The 21,690-nt window shown below is 40.7% G+C and overlaps 1 protein-coding gene across 1 annotated transcript in view; it reads left to right on the top strand.

Moving 5' to 3' along the window:
- stag1 (stromal antigen 1) overlaps positions 1-21,690 on the top strand; it is a 43,468-nt gene that overhangs the window by 16,900 nt on the left and 4,878 nt on the right. The window contains exons 2-22 of the mRNA XM_022750114.1: positions 11,039-11,264; positions 11,916-12,036; positions 12,266-12,421; positions 12,793-12,889; positions 13,014-13,090; positions 13,858-14,062; positions 14,515-14,666; positions 14,911-14,984; positions 15,148-15,271; positions 15,469-15,567; positions 15,671-15,750; positions 15,832-15,939; positions 16,184-16,298; positions 16,761-16,878; positions 17,090-17,193; positions 18,076-18,168; positions 18,494-18,787; positions 19,174-19,244; positions 19,489-19,657; positions 20,875-20,967; positions 21,381-21,555. Of these exons, the coding sequence (XP_022605835.1) occupies positions 11,236-11,264; positions 11,916-12,036; positions 12,266-12,421; positions 12,793-12,889; positions 13,014-13,090; positions 13,858-14,062; positions 14,515-14,666; positions 14,911-14,984; positions 15,148-15,271; positions 15,469-15,567; positions 15,671-15,750; positions 15,832-15,939; positions 16,184-16,298; positions 16,761-16,878; positions 17,090-17,193; positions 18,076-18,168; positions 18,494-18,787; positions 19,174-19,244; positions 19,489-19,657; positions 20,875-20,967; positions 21,381-21,555 (2,554 nt within the window). The 5' untranslated portion in view covers positions 11,039-11,235. The remainder of the gene's footprint in view (positions 1-11,038; positions 11,265-11,915; positions 12,037-12,265; positions 12,422-12,792; positions 12,890-13,013; positions 13,091-13,857; positions 14,063-14,514; positions 14,667-14,910; positions 14,985-15,147; positions 15,272-15,468; positions 15,568-15,670; positions 15,751-15,831; positions 15,940-16,183; positions 16,299-16,760; positions 16,879-17,089; positions 17,194-18,075; positions 18,169-18,493; positions 18,788-19,173; positions 19,245-19,488; positions 19,658-20,874; positions 20,968-21,380; positions 21,556-21,690) is intronic.

Raw genomic sequence — 21,690 nt, 5'->3', positions numbered from 1 at the left:
TCTGGATTTACATTTTGTGTCTGCATATGTAGCTTATTAATGTCAAGTTAAGTATACCCTTTCATTTTGAAGAGCTGAGGTGAGCTGAGGAGACAGTGAGGGAACACACTCCCTGTGGCATGCACTCGTGTTGTTTTCTGTGCGTGACTGCACTCTTGACTTAAAGAGGCTCTTCAGAGAAAAATGATTTTGCAGATATGTTGAGCAATGGAGTTAATGATGCATGCTATTGTGGTAGAATGCATAAAAGGGAAATGCTTCTTAGCTGTACAGGAAGTGTTTATATATTTTTCTTTGACCACTGACCACCATGTCTTCTGTACTCTGTACTGTACTAATAGTCAGCACTCATTCTCCCAGCATCCGTCTCTAAGACTCTTGGAGATGCTGCCGTGGAAATGCTGTAAATTGTTCTGATATGGGTCAAGTAGGAAGTGCAGATGGTCATAATGGTTAGTTATCATTTCAGTTCTACAGGCTATGAGGTATATTCCTGGAGAAATCCTGACATTGAAAAGTACTCACATCTTACCCTAGGGGGGAACTAGGGGAAAGCTGAGGGAATCATTTCTTTATTTAATCAAAGAAGAGGTATTGCAATTTTCCTTCTTAACCCTGCATCAAAAATTACACATGTGCTCATTCAGTTTCAAGTTCCTAAACATAAAAAACATTTATACCGAAATGTCATGTGTGTGTCTGCTTCATGTGAATACATATTAAGGCTTACAATTGTTTTTCTAGTCTTGGATTTCCCTGCATTTGTAATAAAATTGCTGGGAGTCCTCTTGACACTTCTCTTGTCCTCTTGTTGCAGCTCACTTTGATGCTTTGCTTTGTGCCAGCCACCTACCTGAGGCCACACAAAAAGGCTGTAAAAACAGGCTAATTATGTATTGCAGCTGAATTAACATGACAATAAAGCCACTGACTTGCAAACAGCTGGTAACTGAAAACAGACTGTAAGCCAGCTTTTTCTATTCAGCCTTTACACACCAGCACAGAAAAAATGAATCATATTAATAATACTTAGTGGACTTTACAGCACCAGGCCATTCATTCATCTCCATCAGGGCGTCTAGAGTTGTTTGTATTTCGAAGCTTACAAGTCATTTCCATGTAAATGAGCAATACATTATAGGAGGATTAAGTTTTTCATGGTTGGACCTCATATCTTATTCTTTCAGTTTATCTTTCACATTACTTTTTTTTTTCTGTTTTTCTGCTTTGTTCTGTCCTAATCCCATTTTAGAAATTTACATATTCCTCTCATAGGTGGCCCCAGTTGGAAGTGTTTATACCACAGATCCTTTATACAGAAGATACCGCATTACAGGCAGCGCCAATGGTATGACACGGGACACAGTTCCAGTCCAGTCTAAGTGGACGTTGTCCCTCAACCCCTCCCTCAAGCGAAGGCAACTGGCATGAAATGTGACAGTAGCTGATATTAAAATCTATCCCTGTCTAGACTAACCTCTCTGCAACCTTTGTTAAAGAAAAGACAGATCTGGTTTTCTTGTTATTACAGCCTGTTGCTGCACAAAGCTCGGGCATTTTTAACACCAACATCTGGATTACTGCCAAAAGAATACAACAATAGACGATACAACCCGGACAAATTTGCGCCTTTTTGTTGCTGTTTTTATCAACTAACGACATCTGATCAGCCCAGTACAAAGTCATGTCGATTTAATAGGCTAATAATCTGTTTTAACAATTGTTTAGCAATGAAACATGTTTTATGTAAGTATTAAACTTTAATCCATGGTTTAACGTATAAGTAAGTCAATCCAAAAATAACTCTGGTCCATCTAAACATCTGGTTATCGGTTGGCAAAGGATGTTGGCAGTTGACAGATCTGGCGAGAGTATGGCACCGAGACGGAGGCAGGTCTCCAATAAAAATAATTTTCTCCTGATCTGTTGATCTGAAAAATGTCATTTTGATGTCAGAATGTTCTGAAGACATGTGGCTTGTGAAAACTGGATCCAATATTTATTACAGTGACTATGGAGCAAAAGAATCTGTCATCATCTGTGATCTCGTTCACTTCTCCCATTGGATTGAATACACACAGACCTGCTTCCGGTCTCCTAAAGGGGCGGGGAGGGGGAGAAACTCACGTCACACAAATACAGGAAATAAAAGGAAATGAAGCATCTCGGTTTCTCTACTGTCTCTGTTAATACCCAGCTTTACTCACCAGTGTTGGACCTCTGTCTCACATCGTTTAATATTGACAGTAGAGACAGAAATAGCCCACAAAGTCTCAATTGGCTTTATTGATGGCAACATATGGGAGGTGTACAGTAACTGAGCAACCATCCTTTTTCTTCTTAACTCATTGCTTTTTCTCTCCTGATGTTATCAGGAGTGAATATAGTCTTGTGTTTTTCTGTCTGGAAGGCTGCACAATTGTTGCCCGCGATGTTGGAAACGGGCCGACTACAGTCGAGTCTCTGGAGATAGTGGCCAATTATAGCAGATGCAGTACAGGTTATAGTTGTCAGAAGAATCGGCCAGCAGGGACTGCGACAGCAAGGAAGCATGCGTGACACTGTGTGTGTGTGTGTGTGTGTGTGTGTGTGTGTGTGTGTGTGTGTGTGTGTGTGTGTGTGTGTGTGTGTGTGTGTGTGTGTGTGTGTTAGCGTAGAAAAATATTTGCAGCTCTCTGAGAAACAGACTGACCAAAATGCAGGCGAAGGCAATTACCAACTTTTTTATCACCTCTTCACGGTGCTTTAAAACCTTTAAACAATTAAAGGGGGGAAGAATCAAGTGAAACTTAAGGCTAGAGAAATGCTTTAAGTGTTGCTTGTCTGGGCAACATATCCACCACTATTGTCTACATTTCATAGACATGTCATATTTCCAATGTTGAGACATGTCGCCGCTGTATATGAAGGTAGTTACAAGTGACGCTGAATCATTACCAGTTGCAGTGTAGTGTGACTAACCCCTGCACTCTCTCATTGCCCTGTAGAAAGAGTGGAGAAAAGGACAGAGAGGTTTCCTTTGGTGGGTCAGTGAAATGACACATAATAATAATATGTTGGCATCCTTGTTGTTGCCGTAATGTCATAGCTGTTCTTTAAGTATAAAGTGGTTAAGCAGTGTTGTAGAAGAAGTGTCATTTTGGTTATTGGTATATTGCCTGTTGTGAAATTGCTGTTGTTTTTATTTTTGCCTTGAGACAGTAGCAGTTTTTAAATGTGTGAGAAATTAAAAAAAAAAAAAAAAAGCTTTCTCTTTTCACAGTTGTGGGAACGTGAAGTGACCATGAAAGACGTTAGCATTGGTGAGAGGTGCAGGAGCCTGATTTATGTTTTTCTGTCAAGGGGTTTTGTCTGTCTCACCACAAAAGCCTCTGGCATTGGAATTGATTTATTACTTTGAATATGATTGCACTCGATGATTGTTGTAGCACCACTGCATCACTACCTGGACACGGTATACATTATCAGCTTGTGTATGCGTGCATGCCTTCATTATGACCAACGTCAGTCTGCTTATTTATAACTTAGCGATACAACCTGACAGAATTTTTGGTTTTTGAAACTGTTTTGGTTGCTAGAAAACACTTTACAAATTTGTATAGCTACTAAAAATGACTGTTATGCATTTATTCTCTAGCCATTGTAATCATATTTCTGTCACTAGTAGTGAGGAGGGTGTGCATTGGAGATGACTTTGCAAGACCACAAAAATATTGAAATAAAGAGAGAGTAAAGATCATTTTGTTGCTTGTTGTTTTCGCTATCAATAACCTCTGGCAGAGCTATTGACATGTAGCTGCCACCATGATGTGGAACGCTAAGTCTGCCTTATCAAACCGAAAACAGTATTGCTTTAAAAACACAAGGGATTGTTTTGGAGGCGTGTGTGGTTTCAGGTACAGAGACAATTACTCAAAATAAGCCAGTTTGAGTAATGGATTAATGAGCTTTTCAAAAGCCAAACCACTGCACAACAGTTTGCTTATAAAAATGGATTTTAAAACTTGTTACAGTGACAATTAATTTGTTCTCTTGTCACGACAGTCACAGTGTAAGTATTCAAATGACAAATGCAACACTTTGCCGGATGACACAACACTGCATTGTGGCAGAGTTAAGAAAGGTTTAATGTTTTTGCCAGGTGACCCTATGTTTCTTTTTCTTCTTTTTTTTTTGGCCTGAGGACATGTTGAAATGAATGAAGGGGTTGCAATTTTTCACACAGTGCTGTTGTCTGTTTGAATGCAGCCTTAGTGGATGTTCATGTTGCCCTAACAGACCTGTGCAAAGACATCATAAAGGGCTGTATTGTTGGTTTCAGGTACAGGTTCCCTGTTTTGGGTACCAGTGAGACAATGAAAAATATGATCCAGCAAGCGCAGTTTGAGTAATAGATATAGAGCATAGAGCAGAATAATAGATCACCCTTGTTGTGTTTATGCAGTTGTTGCATCTAAAAACGACTTTAGGCGAGACCTCCAGGCTAATCAGACCTGTTTTCTGATCTGAAAGTTTTGAGAGAAAACTGTGTTAGTCTGCACATTGATCTAAGTACGCACAACTTCACATATTAATATGTTCATGCTTTTATAAATCTCCATCAGTCAGCTTGTTGTAACATTCAGGCAGTGCCATGAGTTGGAATGAATGGGACTGAATGATGTCCAAAAGGATCATATCATGTCCTTCTGTGAGGAACATCCAGACAGGTCGTAGGGATGGAGAGGCCAATCTGAAAACAACTTTCACCATCACTGCAGGAGTCCTGTAAGAGTGCACAAGTCAGATTTCATGTAGCACTGATTGGATCTGTAACTGGTCCCGTTCTGTTCTGCCCCCCCCCCCCCCCCCCAAAAAACAAAAAAAAAAAACTCTATGCTCCCTCCTGTCTCCACTCAGCCAATCAAATATGCCGTCACCGCCGGGCTTATGACCCACACCAGTTGCTATAGCAACGCCGGCCTGCCTCCTAGAGAACATGTCATGCATGTTAAGTGGTTTTCAGATGCTCGCTCGTTGTCTCTCTGTCTTGCACTCTGTCTTAAGTAGACACACACACACACACACACACACACACACACACACACACACACACACACACTCACTCACTCACTCGCAGAGGATGAAGTGATGCAGCAGACCACAGATAGTTAACACAAGGGTTTGTTTTAGTGCCTCTGAGGCAGCACTCATAACTGTACCGCCTAACCTCTAGTGCGTTTTATCTTCATCTCTTTAAGCATGAGTGGCTTAATATCTTGTCACTATATTAATTTCGAACCACTTTAAAAATAAAGCGCTCAAGTTTTTATGCTTATGATTGGAAACAAACTCTGGGGGCATGTGTGTATATGTGCAAATGGCAGAAACAAAGAGGTTTTTACCATTTCTTAGTGCCCCAGTCAAATGTATAATTTTTCCGTCTTTGATAATTATCCAAGATGTGCTCAGCTGTGTATGTCTGGTAGCCACCAGTGTTTTCAGCATCACCATCATCTTCAGCCTCAAATTTGATCTTGAAAAGTATTTGTATTGCCTGGTGTTCAAGACCATGTTTTAGAGATTCTCAATGAAATCACTGTGTCAAAGCAAAACAAGCTGCACACAACATCATTTGTTTCAAACAGAGAAGTCCATATAAAATTTTATTTGGCTATTAGCTCATAATGTTCCCCATAAATCGGACAAAATCTCATTTGGCCCGGCCTTTCTGTTTGAAGTGGCTGTATTAAGTTTTATTATTCTGACTGGGCTGTAACTCAGTTTGTTTATTTATTTATGAATTATTCGGTTCAGTGTAAGTTGAGGTTTCCAAACAGTTGATTAGAGAGAATGTTCTTCCTGGTCCTGTTTGATCCTGAGATGAAATATACACATGCACACAGTTTCTGCCACACCACCTGCAGTGTCAGGGCGAATGTTTTGAAATGCTTGAAGTAGAGAAGCTGACCTCCAACCAGCCACCAGTCGTACAACTGTCTGCATTCGTAACACCAGAATGCAACTTCTCATTTGGCTCGGTGTATGTGTGTTTGTAAGGACCTGTGTGAACAAGTGTAATTTTTCTTACTTATTCTTACTTACCTTTCCAGTACAAGACAAGACATTTCTCACATCTTGTGCCATTTAATGTGAATAATTAACTTTACTTCCTTTTCTTCACTCATAAATCCTGTGTTTATGGTTTTTGTGATATCCATGGCACTGTGTCAGAACCTGTAATGCAGGCATTGGTTTTCTCCTCCACATGACAGGATGGCACAAAGTGCAATAAGCACTTCTTACCTGCAGCTCTTCATCTAACCAGCCTATTGTGGGGCTGCTTTTTTACCTACTACCCCTTGCAATAATTAAAACTGGTCCACTTACTAAAAAAGTGCTGAAAAATTTACATACAGTGTAGACTGGATCAAAAGTGAATTATAATATTTGTGTATTTGTGTATTATGTAAAATAATTGCCATCTGTTGGATTAAAGCAACCCAATGCTGAAGCGAAAGTTTGTTGAATCACCCACCTTATTTAAAAAAAGACAAAAATCTTCCCTGACTTCTGTAATAGTAAATGTAATACCTTTAGACAAAACAAGACATTTGCATTAGCATTTCCTCTGTAACCTGCATGACTGCACATGTTTATCAGTTTACAGCGATGACACACTTCAGCTTAGGGCAGATACAGTCACGTTTGAGCCCTGCTCCTACGCCGAACCATAAGTGCTGTTGTCCCCTGCTGCGAGGAAGTAATGGAAGAAATCCATATGATCACAGTTCATAACGCCACAGTGTACTTAAGTGTAGTATACTGAGCAAAACAGAAAAGGGCCTTTACATGTTTAATTCATTGTTCTGCGTGGTTGTCATTTTAAAATTGTACTTATTTGATAGGAGAGTTTGTTTTCATTCATGCTCTCAGAGTGGAATTGGGAGTGAGAGAGGGCAGGAGAGGTGCAGAGTAAATGCAGTTGGCACCCTCTGTCCTATCCTCCAAAATTGAGAAATAGTTCAGGAGACTCGCTGCAAATTATTCATAGCCTGGTGTTGAAGCTGCTTCAATCTTGCGTGGTGTGTAACATTGTGTGTGTGTGTGTGTGTGTGTGTGTGTGTGTGTGTGTGTGTGTGTGTGTGTGTGTGTGTGAGAGAGAGAGAGAGTATGAGGAAGGCAGAGAGTACAAGTGTTTCAAGAAAACGAGGAAAGCCAATGTGCGTTCAGGATTATTTAGTTGTTGGTTGATAATGGGTCAGGCAACTCCCAGCTTTCTCTCTCTCACACACACACACACACACACACACATCCTTTTCCTGTTCCTCTCTGCATAGCTCAGGACTGAGAAAAAAAAAACATGATGAGAGAATTGATGATGTCCCTTTTGAGAAAGATAATGCGATGATGAAAAGGACAGAGATGCACGTTTGGCTAAAAAATAAGATGGGATATAACAGTGTGGAAAGTACAGAGGGATGACGGTGGAGGTGGGGGTGGCGTCCCCAGCAGCGGAGGGGAGAATTAGCAGGTGGGGCAGTGATGAAATTACATAATGAGAGTCATCCGGCGTCCTCTGTTTTGTGCTCTGTCTTGTCAGTCACCTGAAGCTGCTGAACTGTGGCTTTAATCCAGTTGCTTTGCTAAATTTTGTGATTACTTCTTATTTATCAGTTATAGACGAGCGCTGATTACCATTCACAAGTGTATGTGATTGGAGGAACAGTGTCATCCCACTGTGCGTGTGGTGTTTTGCATCTACATTTTCATCTACCGCTTGTTCTCTGAATGATGTGAGGTGTTTTAGTGCAAATTAAAATCACTCAAGATAATTAGACAAGACTAAATGAGGTTGTTAACAGCAACATCTTTTGTCATAGTCCTGTCAGATATAACCACATTTACTCTCTTTCACTTCTCACTTCCCAACATTTTTTTTTCCTTGTAGCTTATTTTTGACAGTATTTCTGTTCAGACCCTCAGGCACTTCCCATGTGTTCCTGTCTCCACATTGTTTACCTTTGCCATCTTTTTTTTTTTTCTTTTCTTGTTTGTTTGTCAGATCACATCCCTGTGTCCCAGTTCAAATTCCCTAGTTTTTCTTGTGCTGTGCCTATGCCCCTGAGCTTAGTGGGCAGACTTTGTAGAGGGGAAGAAGAAAGAGTCCCTCCTAGGCGACATCTGTACTGTACGACCAGCTGCTTGTGCGTGCACATGGAATATGTTGCAGAAAATTTTAGTTCTTCAGTTCAGTGTTAAAAACATTGAAGTGTTTAATGAGTAATGTAAGCAGTTGAATAACTTTTTATGAAAAAATAATGGTTGTTTTGCTTTTTTTTGAATGTTTTCAATAATTAATGAGGTCTTTTTCTTATTCCTCACTGTCATTTAAAAAGTCCCATTCTAATGATAGCATTATCTCAGGAATGCTGCAGGGGAATTTCTTCAACTTTAGCTTAAACATTAACTTGACTCACTTGGATGAATTGTTTATATTGCGATGGTCAAAGGTCACTGTGACCAATCAAAACATGTTTGTTTGTTTTTTGGGTTTTTTTTTTGCCATAATTCAAGAATTCATACACTACGATGGAGCTTCTTTGCAGCAAGATCGTATTTGAAGCATCGTCTACTGTCATGGCTACAACTTGTCGTGTTCTATCAGAGTCAGCCGTATTGGCCAAGCATGTGAACACATACAAGGAATATGTCTGTTTTCAGTTTCTCTCAATGAACTAACACTAATACAGTAGTCCAACCAGTTTTATTTATATACCCTTTTATATATCACAAATCAAAAAACTCAAATTTTCCTTAATTTATGTATTTGAATATGGTTATAAGAAACACACCCTGTGCATGATGTCCCAGCAGTTCATATCCTTTTATTCTAGTGTAAATAGTTAATTATTTATGTACTGTACTTTTTCCCTGGTCATGCACCAGCATCTAAATTATGTTTTGCACATCAGAAGTTTAGATTTACTTAAAACTTACTGGAGTTTTGGAGATGTCAGGTTTTTCATATGTTCCCACTCCCATTTTATTAAATATCACTCCAATGCTGACGCCCAGCTTATGCATGCAGAAAAACATCTATGGGTTACATAAAACGATTTTAAAAAGAATTTGTCGTCTTTATTGTGACATTTTGCAAGTCAACATTTCTTCCTTGTCCATTCAAGTTTTTAGAGTGCTGTTCTACGGACAGTCAGGATTACTTCCCTCGCCATTTATACGTGCAGCCATGTCAGCAGAGTCAGGCCTCTTTTTTCCTTTTGTGGGTTTCAGGTCTGTGCAGCAGGAATATCAAATGCCAAAAATCGATTAGGAGTTTATGTGCCAGTGGCTCACCTGGTTAAGCACGTACCATATATCAATGCCAAGTCCTTGCTGCAGAGGCCCGGGTTCAAATCAGGCCCGGGCCATTTGCTGCATGTCATTGCCTCTCTTTCCACTCACAAGCTGACATGCAAGCAGGCAGAATCCCAGCTATTAACACTCGGCCTCTGTGGGCTCTGTTTTTAGAAGTTTCACTGTGGAGGCTTGGAAAAAGGAAACTTCTGATTTTATCGAGTATTATTACAACCAACTAAACACCACACAGGCTTTAAAAAGAAACTCAGAGCTTGTAATGACTGAAATCCTGTGTTCACTCTTTCTCACAGTCCTGCCATGTTTTTAAATGATGGGCTGACAGTGTGAGAACAGTGAGCCAGACAGATGACTGTATGTGTGTGTGTGTGTGTGTGTGTGTGTGTGTGTGTGTGTGTGTGTGTGTGTGTGTGTGTGTGTGTGTGTGTGTGTGTGTGTGTAGTTCAGCATGGTGAAACAGGGGGCTCTCTTGCCAGTGCTACTCCTCAGTACAAACACAGTATTTAAATACACACTCTCTTAGCCTGCCCCCTACTGTTGCCCAGACCTACTTTCAAACACACACGTATACACTCACACACACTCTGGGGAAAATAGAGCCCTAAAACACTTTTCAGGTGAACAGAACTGGACTGGTGCTGAGATGTGAGTTAAATGAGTGTTAGTTGATTTTTCTGAGCCCACTTTTCCCAGTTAAAACCCACTTAAGCAGTTTGGAGATAGACTTTGGGCAGAGGACTTTGTGGATCATACTGCCTCTTGTGGTTAAGAGCGGCATTGCTCCACCTTTGCTCTGCTCTTATTAGCATATGAACAGGTCACTAACTGCTGTTATAATTAACATTGCTGCCAGTCTCCTAAATGAGAATTTACCCTCATTATCAGCTATGGCTGGAAGGCATTCTGGGATTGTTTCATGGAGTTTGCATCATTCGTGGCACCTGGGATTTTTCTCAATTTAGGCCTGCTGGAAATCATATTTTTCTCCTGCTTTTGAATAACAGACTCTTTTTTCTTTTTTTTTTTTTTTTTTAAACTTCTTTTTATTTTTTAACCAGAGGGCAACACTTTGATTGAGTCATAGCATTTTTATCTCTATTTTAACAAAGTTTAAAATAGTATAATATCACAATTTTGACACAGTTTTGAGCAGAACTTCATTTATTTGATGGACTGTGATACATTTCTAAGTGCCATCATGGTGCTGAAATTGTTTGTCAACAACACTCCTGTGAGCCAATACTCCCTGCATGTCCCACAATATTTTGCTGTTGTAGTTCTCAAAGTGACCAGTTGGTGCCCTCCTCTCCCCATTTCCACCTCCACAGCCTGATCCAGCAGAGTGAAAGACAGAGCTGTCTATCTCTGCTTTCTGTGACATTTTACAGTTGTGACACTTTGGACACTGATGCCTGTGTAATGTCTAAATAAACTGTCAGTGGTGTGTTAATGTAGAAAAGAGCAGTCGTGTCCTGGTTTATTTATTAAATCATCAGTGATTTGTAATGGGCACTTTTTTACCTCATTAGTAACTTGACAGTTTACTCTAAATGTCTTCATGAAGTTTTTGTTTATGTGCACATGCTTCACTGTTGCACACACTTCATTATAGCTGCAGCCGAGTCTTGTATCATCAGTGATTCTTACAGGCTGGATTTGTTTGTTTTTGTTTTTTTTCCAGGAGCTGAAGAGAGTTGAGTTCTAGTGCCAGCAAGTTGAGTGCCGTCCGTCCTGGAGCCTCTCCTCCCTGCCCTTCTGGACCTTTCCCCCAACTGAGCTGCGCATCTTGTACCTCCATCTTTGGAGCTGAAACACACTCAGTCCTGAAGGCTCACACAAACGCAGTCACACACCTGACCACCTCCCCACCCGAGCAGGATGATCACCTCGGAGCTCCCCGTCCTACAGTGAGTGAAACACTTAGGAAGCTCATTGTCAGCAAAAACATACATGAAATATGATTTTTCATTGGTCAATTCATCTCTCCATTTTCTGCCACAGTCGAGATTATATTCATTTAATTAATTATATCATTAGGAACTATTGTTATATACTGCTGGGAAGTACTGAAAAATATATAATAGATAAAATAATGAATAATTCTCGGCCATTTGACCAGGAAATAATTATTAAATTGTGTTCTATGTGGTATCAAAAAGGTCTTTTAAAGTCTTAAATTGAACCCCGAACAAACTCTGTTTAGTTAAATCCTAAGACCCCTGTGGCCCTTATTAAAATTTATTTTATACCAAAACCTTTGTCTCGGTTTTTTAATGATTCTCAGGAGTGTATGTTTAAATCTCAAAAATATATCTGAAAACACAAGTGATTGTGTCATTGTTCATTTATCAAAATAAATATTAAAATTATTTTAAAAATGTATAAATATTTATATAAATATAAATAAAAAAAAAAATTCATCCCTAAAGTTTCACTTTTGTGAAAAAAGTTATATGTATCATTTTGGAACTGAACATGTCATTTGCTCTAGCCTGGATGAATAAAAGCTTTGACCGAACGCACATGAATCATACGTGTTTTGTGTTTCGCTCCGGCAGGGACTCATCCAATGAGTCTGGGGCAACAGACACAGTGGGCTTAAGTATGAGCATGAGTGAGATGGAAGATCCAGAGGCAAAAGGGAAGAAGAAGAGGGGGAGGCCTGGAAAACAACCGCCGGTATGAGTCTGAAAATCCTGGTTAACTATATGTCTTTGTATGTGACTGCCTCTGTTTTTGATTGTACGAGTGTGTGCATGCATGTGTGTAATGGAATAGGCGAGGAAACAAGCTCTTACACCCCCAGTGTGTGGAAATCTGCATTTGTGTATATGTGTACAGGAGTTGTGAACATGAGCGTTTGCATTCTTTATTCCTTACTATGTATTCGACAATTTCCTCCCCACAGACATCCAATAAGAAGCCTCGAAAGTCGCCGACAGACAAGACTCTGGGAGTTGCCAGAGGGCGAGGGAAAGCCAATGGTGTGGCTCAACATAACGGAGATGGTGGAGACCCTGTCACCCTGTTTGAAGTGGTTAAACTGGGCAAGAGTGCCATGCAGGTGGGTGAATGTAGATCTGTTTTTCAGTTTTAGAAACTCATATTCAAAATATATACTTGCAAAATATATTCAAGAATGAGTCAAATACAAGAGGTTTCATTTGAAAACTCTGCCTTGGACTCAGGTTCAACCTTTGAGTCCAGTCCCATGTGCTGTGGTTCTTCATGGTTTGAATGTGACACCTGTCGGTTTTGTCCTAACAGAGCATATTTGTGTTTGCACCTGTGCTCCTGTTGTTCGAAGTCTGTTCTCTCTCCTTTAGGAAAATAGGTTTTACAACGGAGAAGGAGCCGTTTTAAATTCTCACTGTTTTGATTGTGTGTGTTTCTCGCTGTGTGTGTGTGTGCGCGCGCGCGTGTTTGTGTATCCAGTCTGTGGTGGATGAGTGGATCGAATCGTACAAACAGGACCGAGACTTGGCGCTGCTAGACCTCATCAATTTTTTCATCCAGTGCTCGGGGTGCAAAGGTGAGACTACCTTTAACTACTGTAATCACCATGGTCCTTTCCTGAAATCTGTAATTCTGTGTGCCTGTGTGAGCTGAATAACAAATCTGAACCTGATTGAATGTCATCATTGTTGTGTAACCAGGCACTGTGAGGATTGAGATGTTCAGGAACATGCAGAACGCTGAGATCATCCGTAAGATGACCGAGGAGTTTGATGAGGTAAATATCTGCCTCTGAAATGAATGATTGAGTAAAGATAATGTCGTCTGTTGTAGGAATGTATGTCTGTATTTATTAGCTCTCTAAAAATATCGCCTTTCTGGAGAAGCTGTGTGCACAATGTGTTCTTTCCTCAGGTCCTGGTTATAGCAGGATTAATCCTCCACAGGATTAATGAATGCTTCAAATGGATGTTGGCTAATGTTAGTTGAACAGAAAATACAGAAAAGGAGGGATATTCGTTGGTGGGTGCACTTTGATTTAAATCACGCAGTTAATTGAAATTACTCTCACGTCAGTTTTCACTTTTCAAGTTTTTCACCAGCTTCTCACCACATAAAACATTTGCAGCATTACACAATCATACAAGCAGAGCAGAGAATAATAAATAGCTGTTGTTGAACAGATGAAAGGGGCTCTGGTCTCCTCCTTCATTGGTAACAAATGTGATGATGAACCGCAACTAGAACAGAATGAGCAACAGCGTCCATGTTATTAGAAACATGCCCCTGGACACCCATTTTATGGTTTAATAGCAGCGAATGATCGAACAGTCTGAAGACACAAATTGAATATGATCACTTGTTAATTAAAATCTGAGCCTTAAAGGTCAGATTTAGTTCAGAGTAGAAAGCAGATTTTATTACCTTTAACACCTGCAGAAAATATTTTGTTTTGCTCAAAAACAGTCAGCTCAGAGGCTGGAACCAGTTCTGATGAAGTACGATACAGTCTCGCTGATCCCTCTTGTGTTTCTTTGTCAACAGGACAGCGGAGATTATCCTCTCACCATGCCAGGGCCCATGTGGAAGAAGTTCCGCTACAACTTCTGCGAGTTTATCAGCGTTTTGATTCGCCAGTGTCAGTACAGCATCATCTACGACGAGTACATGATGGACACGGTGATCTCTCTCCTCACCGGCCTGTCTGACTCTCAAGTTCGAGCCTTCAGACACACGTCCACGTTAGCAGGTGACAACACCAGCTTCACGAGTTCTTGTCACCACAGCAACGAGTAGACGTGTATTTGTAGAGCGTTTTGCTGAACATTGATTAAGTGGGTTACACAGACCTCCGCGCTGGCTGGCAGTGAGTGATGTCATAATGAAAACACTACATCTTACAGGTGACAGTAAATACTTTTGTTCAGGCCTGTTTAAATAAACTCCAATTAAAAACCAGTATCATTAACAATCAAAAGGCAATTTTTAGGAAACAGATTTCAGTGTGTGAGACAACTACTTCTTTTTACGTCTTCATGCTATTGATATATTTGAATCTGACTATTTGATCAAAGGTCAAAGACAGAAAATGTTACATCAAAAAGTTATGTCCCACGAGGAAAGGTCTGAAGCATCTGAGTGTGTGTTTATCATTCAGCTTCTTGTGTGTATTTTATTTTATTTTATTTATTTTTTGACCAGCAATGAAGCTGATGACAGCACTGGTGAACGTAGCGCTGAACCTGAGCATTCACCAAGACAACACCCAGAGACAGTACGAGGCAGAAAGGAACAAGATCGCCGGCAAACGAGCCAATGAGAAGCTGGAGCTGCTGCTACAGAAGAGGAAGGAGGTTGGATAGTGTTTGCTGTGACTATTTAAATGTGTGGTGGAGAATCAGAAGTATTCTAGATAATAATCTTAGGATATCTGTTCATCAGCAGCAGTAAATGTGTAGTTAGTTATCAGGATGTGGATAGAAAATGTTAAAGTTCCCCCCTTGAAATCATCACTGCTGATATTTTGGAATAACAGTTGTGCTCTGCTATATATCAAAATGTTTGCTTGTCTGTAGCTTGTTGGTTTTCTCTTTGCAGCTTCAGGAAAACCAAGATGAAATTGAGAATATGATGAACTCCATCTTCAAAGGAATCTTTGTGCATCGCTACAGGTACGCCTCCTGACTGCTGACGTTCATGTGATTAATTTAGTGTTTGCCAAATGTGTTTTTGAACTTGTTAAATGCCATCTTGTGCCTAGAAGGATGATAATGGTGACCACAAGCATTAATAATAGTCACACATGACTGATTTCTGTCTCTCCTTACTTCCCAGGGACGCAATTGCAGAGATCAGAGCCATCTGTATTGAAGAGATCGGAGTGTGGATGAAGATGTACAGTGATGCATTTCTTAATGATAGTTACCTGAAATATGTTGGTTGGACATTACACGACAGGGTGAGAACACAGTCACAAACAACCACACAGTTTTTTTCCCTCATATTTCTCTGAGACTTGGCTGCTGCGGTGTTGATATTTTGGTTGGCCGCTGCTGAATAGATTATTTTCACACCAACACACAAAGCTTTAGGCCTTTATCCCACCAGGGTCTGCTTTTCTTTGAGATGTTTTTAATCGTCTCTCGCTTTTTCCAGCAAGGAGAGGTGCGTCTAAAGTGCCTGAAGGCTCTGCAGAACCTGTACACAAACCGAGAACTGTTTCCCAAGCTAGAGCTTTTCACCAACCGCTTCAAGGTAACGCCTGCAAGAATGTAAATAAACACCCTGCTGCTTTTAAGAGACTGAACAAAAGATCTGAACAGAAAAAAAACTCTTGCTCTGGTATCTGTTTTGACAGGACCGTATAGTCTCAATGACACTGGATAAGGAGTATGATGTGGCGGTGGAGGCCATCCGGCTGGTCACACTCATCCTGCAGTAAGTAACTTTGCCAATCACAGTGTACGAAATTTTTATTCTGCATTGTATTGAGGAGCTCATATTGATTATCTTTTGCAGGGGCAGTGAAGACGCCTTGTCCAATGAGGACTGTGAGAACGTGTACCACCTGGTCTATTCTGCCCATCGGCCGGTGGCTGTCGCTGCTGGAGAATTCCTGCACAGGAAGTGAGTCCACGCTGAGGTCACATGTCATGTATCATGTATCCATATGTAGAAGTCAACTTGACATAATGTAGAGCATCACTTTCAGCTGCATCTACATTCAGAGATAGTTTGATGTTATTGGTTTTTTGTTTTTTTTATGGTCATGTTGAATGAGTGGAGTTTATTTTAGTGTGTACGCTTTTCCTACGCCTCTCTCTTCTTTTCCATCTCTCTGTGTCAACCTCTCTCGCTCTCTCTTTGACAGGTTGTTCAGTCGTCATGACCCACAGGCAGAGGAAGCGCTGGCGAAGCGCAGAGGGAGGAGCAGTCCCAATGGAAATCTCATCCGCATGCTGGTGCTTTTCTTTTTGGAGAGCGAGGTAACACTCAAAGTCACAGTTTACTGTTTTTCTGTACCAATCAAACATACTATGACATTTAATGTTTTACTTTCTTTAAAGTAATGTATTGTTTCTGTTTACCTCTGGTTTGGTAGAATTTAGTCAAATACAGAAAGTGGTAAATTTATATTGTTGTAGATTTCACACTATACAGCTATTGAGAAATATTGATGATCCTGCCCTGGCTGACAATATTTAAAGTTGATTGATGGATGACATTGAGCACACACTGTGCTACATGCGAGTTACCAGGAAAGATGAGGATAGCTTTAGGAAGTGCAAGACTCCCCATCTTTGTTGTAGTTATGGATTTCAGCTTTAAGTTTTCACACAATTCCTCCAAAATTTACACGTGCCCTTTCTTTCTTTCTTTCTTTCTTTCTTTCTTTCTTTCTTTCTTTCTTTCTTTCTTTCTTTCTTTCTGTGTGTTTGTGTTTGTAGCTCCATGAGCATGCAGCCTACCTTGTGGACTCACTGTGGGAAAGCTCTCAGGAGCTGCTGAAAGACTGGGAGTGTATGACCGAACTTCTGCTGGAAGAGCCGGTGCAAGGAGAAGAGGGTAAGACACACACATACACACCGTTCCTGTTCTCTTTTTAAGCCTATGAATTGGCTTTAGGCTCCTTCACAGAGATGATGCAATAAAATCTTGTTCCTTGAAACTCTCTCTTGGAGTCTCTCCTAATCCCTCTCTGTTTGTCACCTCTCTGTTTGTCTCTCTTTCTCTCGCTCCTTCCCTCCCTCTCCTTCTCTTCCGTCCGTCTCTGCAGTGTTGTCAGACAGACAGGAGAGTGCGCTGATAGAGCTGACAGTGTGCACCATCCGACAGGCAGCAGAGGCACACCCACCTGTTGGCAGAGGCACTGGCAAACGGGTAGGTCATGTACACACACATCATACGCCTTCTGATGTGATGAGAGGTGAATACATACCTGCCAACAGACACCTTGAGCAATACTTAAGAACTGCTGTTCACATGTTGTAATTTAGCTTGTAAAACGTCTGTTCAAGGGGAAACACTGGTTCACAGTACAAACTGAGGTCACACTTGTTGGTCCAGCTGAATCAAAGGACTGAGATGTACAAGTCCAGTCTATGACTCTTTTTGATGTCAGTCCAGACTATGTTCAAATTTCAGGTTAACCTGAGACTGACCAATACATATCTTCACAATTTGCATCATGAGGCCTGTGATAACCCTCAGAGCTCTGTTCATTTTGAAAAAACATTAAACACAGAGAAGAAGACTGATCTAATCTCGCTATGTATGTTAAAATAATAAAGTCTGCCTTTTTGCTCATTTGTATATTTGTTTGCTGTTTGTCGTTTTCTTCTTTACTCTACTCTATCTACTCGTTACTGGGAGAAAAGTGCCACTGTCCCCTTAGATTATATCTGTTTCTTAAGTGTTTAATGTGTAACTGTGTACATACATCTTTATGTGGAAGAAAAGATTAAAGGAAAAGTCGAGTGGAAAAAAAAACACAACTCTAACCCCTTGTCTCAGCAGGCAACCAGTTTAGCAAGACATAACATCTTTGGCAGATTCATGGGTAGGGAACTGATATGGCAAAAGGAGAATTGTCCTACACTTGAACAACTTCAGATTGAAGAGGAGGGGGACAACATTTCTGTTTTATTTCTAACACAAAATTGCATTTTTTTGTTCCTGCCTCCTCTCCTTCCTATTTTTTATTTTTTATTTTTTTTATATCCCAGCAACATTTGACCTCAAGTTTTGTGTTTGTTTGTGCAGGTGCTGACGGCGAAGGAGAGGAAGACCCAGATAGACGACAAGAACAAACTGACAGAGCATTTCATCATGGCCCTGCCCATGCTGTTGTCCAAGGTAAGACTTTCCAAAGCTCCAGCCTGCAGCGTGCACACAGCCAGAAACGGGCGCTGATTAATGATTGGGCAGGTGAATGATTGGCTTGTCGAAATAATTGATCAAGGTGTTAGTTATGTGGTCATGAGAGGTGTTATTGACTATATGTCGCTCCGGACAAGTGTGTTGGCTAAATACTTAAAATGTAATTGACCATTTTACGAACTGAGAAACGGAAACAAAGCATCAGGTGTTGATTGATGGGTCTCTCCTCCTCTCCACTGCCTCGGTGCATCTGTAAGTCTTCTTTATCTAAGTGTCTGTCTCTCCGTTCCCTCGCCCACAGTATCAGGCAGACTCAGAGAAAGTAGCCAACCTGCTGCAGATCCCCCAGTACTTTGACCTGGACGTGTACAGCGCAGGGCGCATGGAGAAGCACCTGGACGCTCTGCTGAAGCAGATCCGGCTGGTGGTGGAGAAGCACATCGAAACTGACGTGCTCGAAGCCTGCAGCAAGACCTACAGCATCCTCTGCTCTGAGGAGTACACCATCATGAACCGTGTGGACATCGCCCGCTCGCAGCTCATCGACGAGATGACCGATCGATTTGCACACTCGGTCGAGGAGCTTCTGCAGGAGGTATGATGGGAAGAGGAGATGGTGTGGATTTGAAAGGGATTAGTGAAGAAAGGGAAAGTGTTCTTTATCTCTACTCTCGCTGTTTAAATGAAGGAAAAATGCTGTTTATTTATCAAATATGTATTTGATTGATAATCTACATCAATGAAATAAGGTTTAAATTGAGCCTCCAAACAAATTCAACTCATACTATTCAGTGAACATTAGATAAAGTAAGTTTTATCAGGCTATAAAAATACACATTTAGAAAGAAATCTTTACTTTTAGAAATGGGGAGGTTTTCCACAAACGTAAACAGGTCGTGTGTCAGTGTTTGTTCTGAGGTTGGTGTTTGTTACAGTATTTGTCTAGTCTCTTTAAACTAACTGGTGATTGTTACACTGCAGGCTGAGGAGGCCGACGATGACGATATCTACAATGTTTTATCTACTCTCAAGAGACTCACAGCCTTCCACAAGTATGATTCTCTCTTTACTTCTTACTTTCAAATTGGTTAAGAATGAAAATAAACATTTTTTATATTTATTTCCATTTTGACACAATTATTCAATAGTTCAAAATAGTTATTTTTTGTTGATTAATATAATTTCAGCTACATTTCACAGAATATACTATAAGAATGCGATAAGATGAGAAACATAAGTGTCTGAAATTTCAACTAAATAAACTTGATGATTTAACCCTCTTGTTTCCTGCCTCAGTGCCCATGACCTGACGCGGTGGGATTTATTTGGGAGCTGTTACCGGCTGCTGAAGGCGGGCATCGAGCAGGGCTCCATGCCAGAGCAGATAGCCGTCCAGGCCCTGCAGTGCTCACACTACTCCATCCTCTGGCAGCTGGTCAAGATCACAGAGGGGGCTCCCAGCAAGGTGCCGGACTCCACTCACTCACAGGGCTCACAACACTGAGCACACTCAGATCCCAGCGTTATCTTTGGTTAGGGGCTCAGAGTTGAGGCTGCCATGTCTAAGCATCGGTGACCCCAGAGGGACAGAAGCTTATCTGTATTTCTGCAGAGACGGGCAGCTTAGGCATAAAAAATCCATCACACTATCGGACAGGATGCTTACCCCCGTTCAAGGGGCTTACCCCCAATCTATCTCATTTAACTCTTGAACACTGCTCAGAGGCTACAGATCCCAAGGCTGTTATCTTGCAATGGACCAAAGCCCAAACATCGAAGACACTTTAACCCCTAATCCACTGCGGGGGAGTGTTCGCCCCTTTCCCACAGTGCATTATTTAAAGTTGAAAGATAACCTCTTTAGCTCAAGCTCAATGGGTCTGCTCTCTGACCTACAGTAGCTTAAAGATTTCCTCATGTGCCCCCACTGTATGTCACTTCATTTGTCAGTATTCACTAAAGCTGCAACTAAAGCTTTTTTTCATTATTGATTATTTTCTCAATCGTTCTATAAAGCATTTGATCTGTGAATGCAATGCAAGGGCAAATTTCCTATTCTATTCTTTAAAAAGCCTAAAAAAAATGCTGCACATTGATGAAGAGCTGCTGAACGGACTTTTGTTGTTTTTTAACGATGACAATAAAGATCTATTCTATTATTCTATTCTTTAAAAAAATCAATTATCTATCAGCCAATTGATTCAGCTCGACCTTTAACCAGAAAAAATAACTTGCAGTATGTGTGAAACAAGCAGCCAAAGTTAGTATAAAATGCCATAGATAATATTCTGTTGACCATTAATATTTGAATTATGCAGATTGCTCTATATAATCTGCGCTGACAATGTGTCAAGAATAAAAAAAATTAAAAAAAAAAAGACAACAAACATCATCATGAATAGTCGATTAGTCTCCCGCGTTCCGCTGAGCTCTCTGACCTGCAGCGACACAAGTGTATTGATTCTCGTGTGTCAGTGAAGTTAGTTGATGATAGATTCAAATCATTAAAGTTTGATTACTTCATTGGTGCAGTTAGTCAGGGCCAGACATTTAGTCTGACTGATACTGCCGTTTACTATCGATTCCTTTCCGAGCGCTCATTATTTGACACTTGGCTAATGATGTGTGTGTTGTGTTGTGTTTTGTTTTCTGCTGTGCGTGCGTGCGTGTGTGTGTATGCAGGATGACCTCGTGGCTCTCAGGAGAGTGGTGAAGTCTTTCCTGGCTGTGTGCCAGCAGTGCCTGTCCAATGTCAACACCCCAGTTAAAGAGCAGGTAACAACACGCACCTGATGCGACGAGCTCCACCTTCACTGTGAAGGAAGTAAAACGGCGTCTTCATCTGATTGTGAACGTTATTGTCAGAAACGTGTTTTGATGGCAGATAACAGATAAAAGTAAAAACTGTTTGCTGTCTTCATTACAAATTAGCAACGGTGTCTGATATGTTGATGAGTTTGATTGATGAATATCATCAGTACAGTTCACTAACTAACCTCTCAAAACACTAGAGAATTCTTGAAACAATGCAGAGTTTATTTTGAAGTCCTCTGGCCCTCCTAAAAAAAAAAAAAAAAATTCCTTATCAAAATAACAATCATGTTTTCTTGGATCTGCAGTTTTATTACTGAACAGGTCAGACTCTCTGTCAAACCATAACTCTCTTATTTGTGCCTCTATTTGCTCAGGCGTTCATGCTTCTCTGTGACCTGCTGATGATCTTCAGTCACCAGCTGGTTTCCGGCGGCAGGGAAGGCCTCCAGCCGCTGGTCTTCAACCCAGACAGCACTCTGCAGAACGAGCTCCTCAACTTCGTCCTGGACCACGTCTTCATCGACCAGGATGATGAGAGCCAGAGCATGGGTGAGAGACGGAGAAAGACAGTTTTTTACAGGGCATTTTGTTTTAATGAAACCACAAATTGTGTCTCATTTAATGATTAATAAGCTTAAAAGATATTTTGACAAATTAACTACTAAATGACCCCACTTGTTCAGT

This window comes from Seriola dumerili, unplaced genomic scaffold (genome assembly GCF_002260705.1).
Source record: "Seriola dumerili isolate Sdu_G_001 unplaced genomic scaffold, Sdu_1.0 BDQW01000149.1, whole genome shotgun sequence".
NCBI classification, from domain to species: Eukaryota; Metazoa; Chordata; class Actinopteri; order Carangiformes; family Carangidae; genus Seriola; species Seriola dumerili.
The sequence above is the reverse complement of the archived record's forward strand: the minus strand, read 5'-3'. Positions and strand labels throughout refer to the sequence as shown.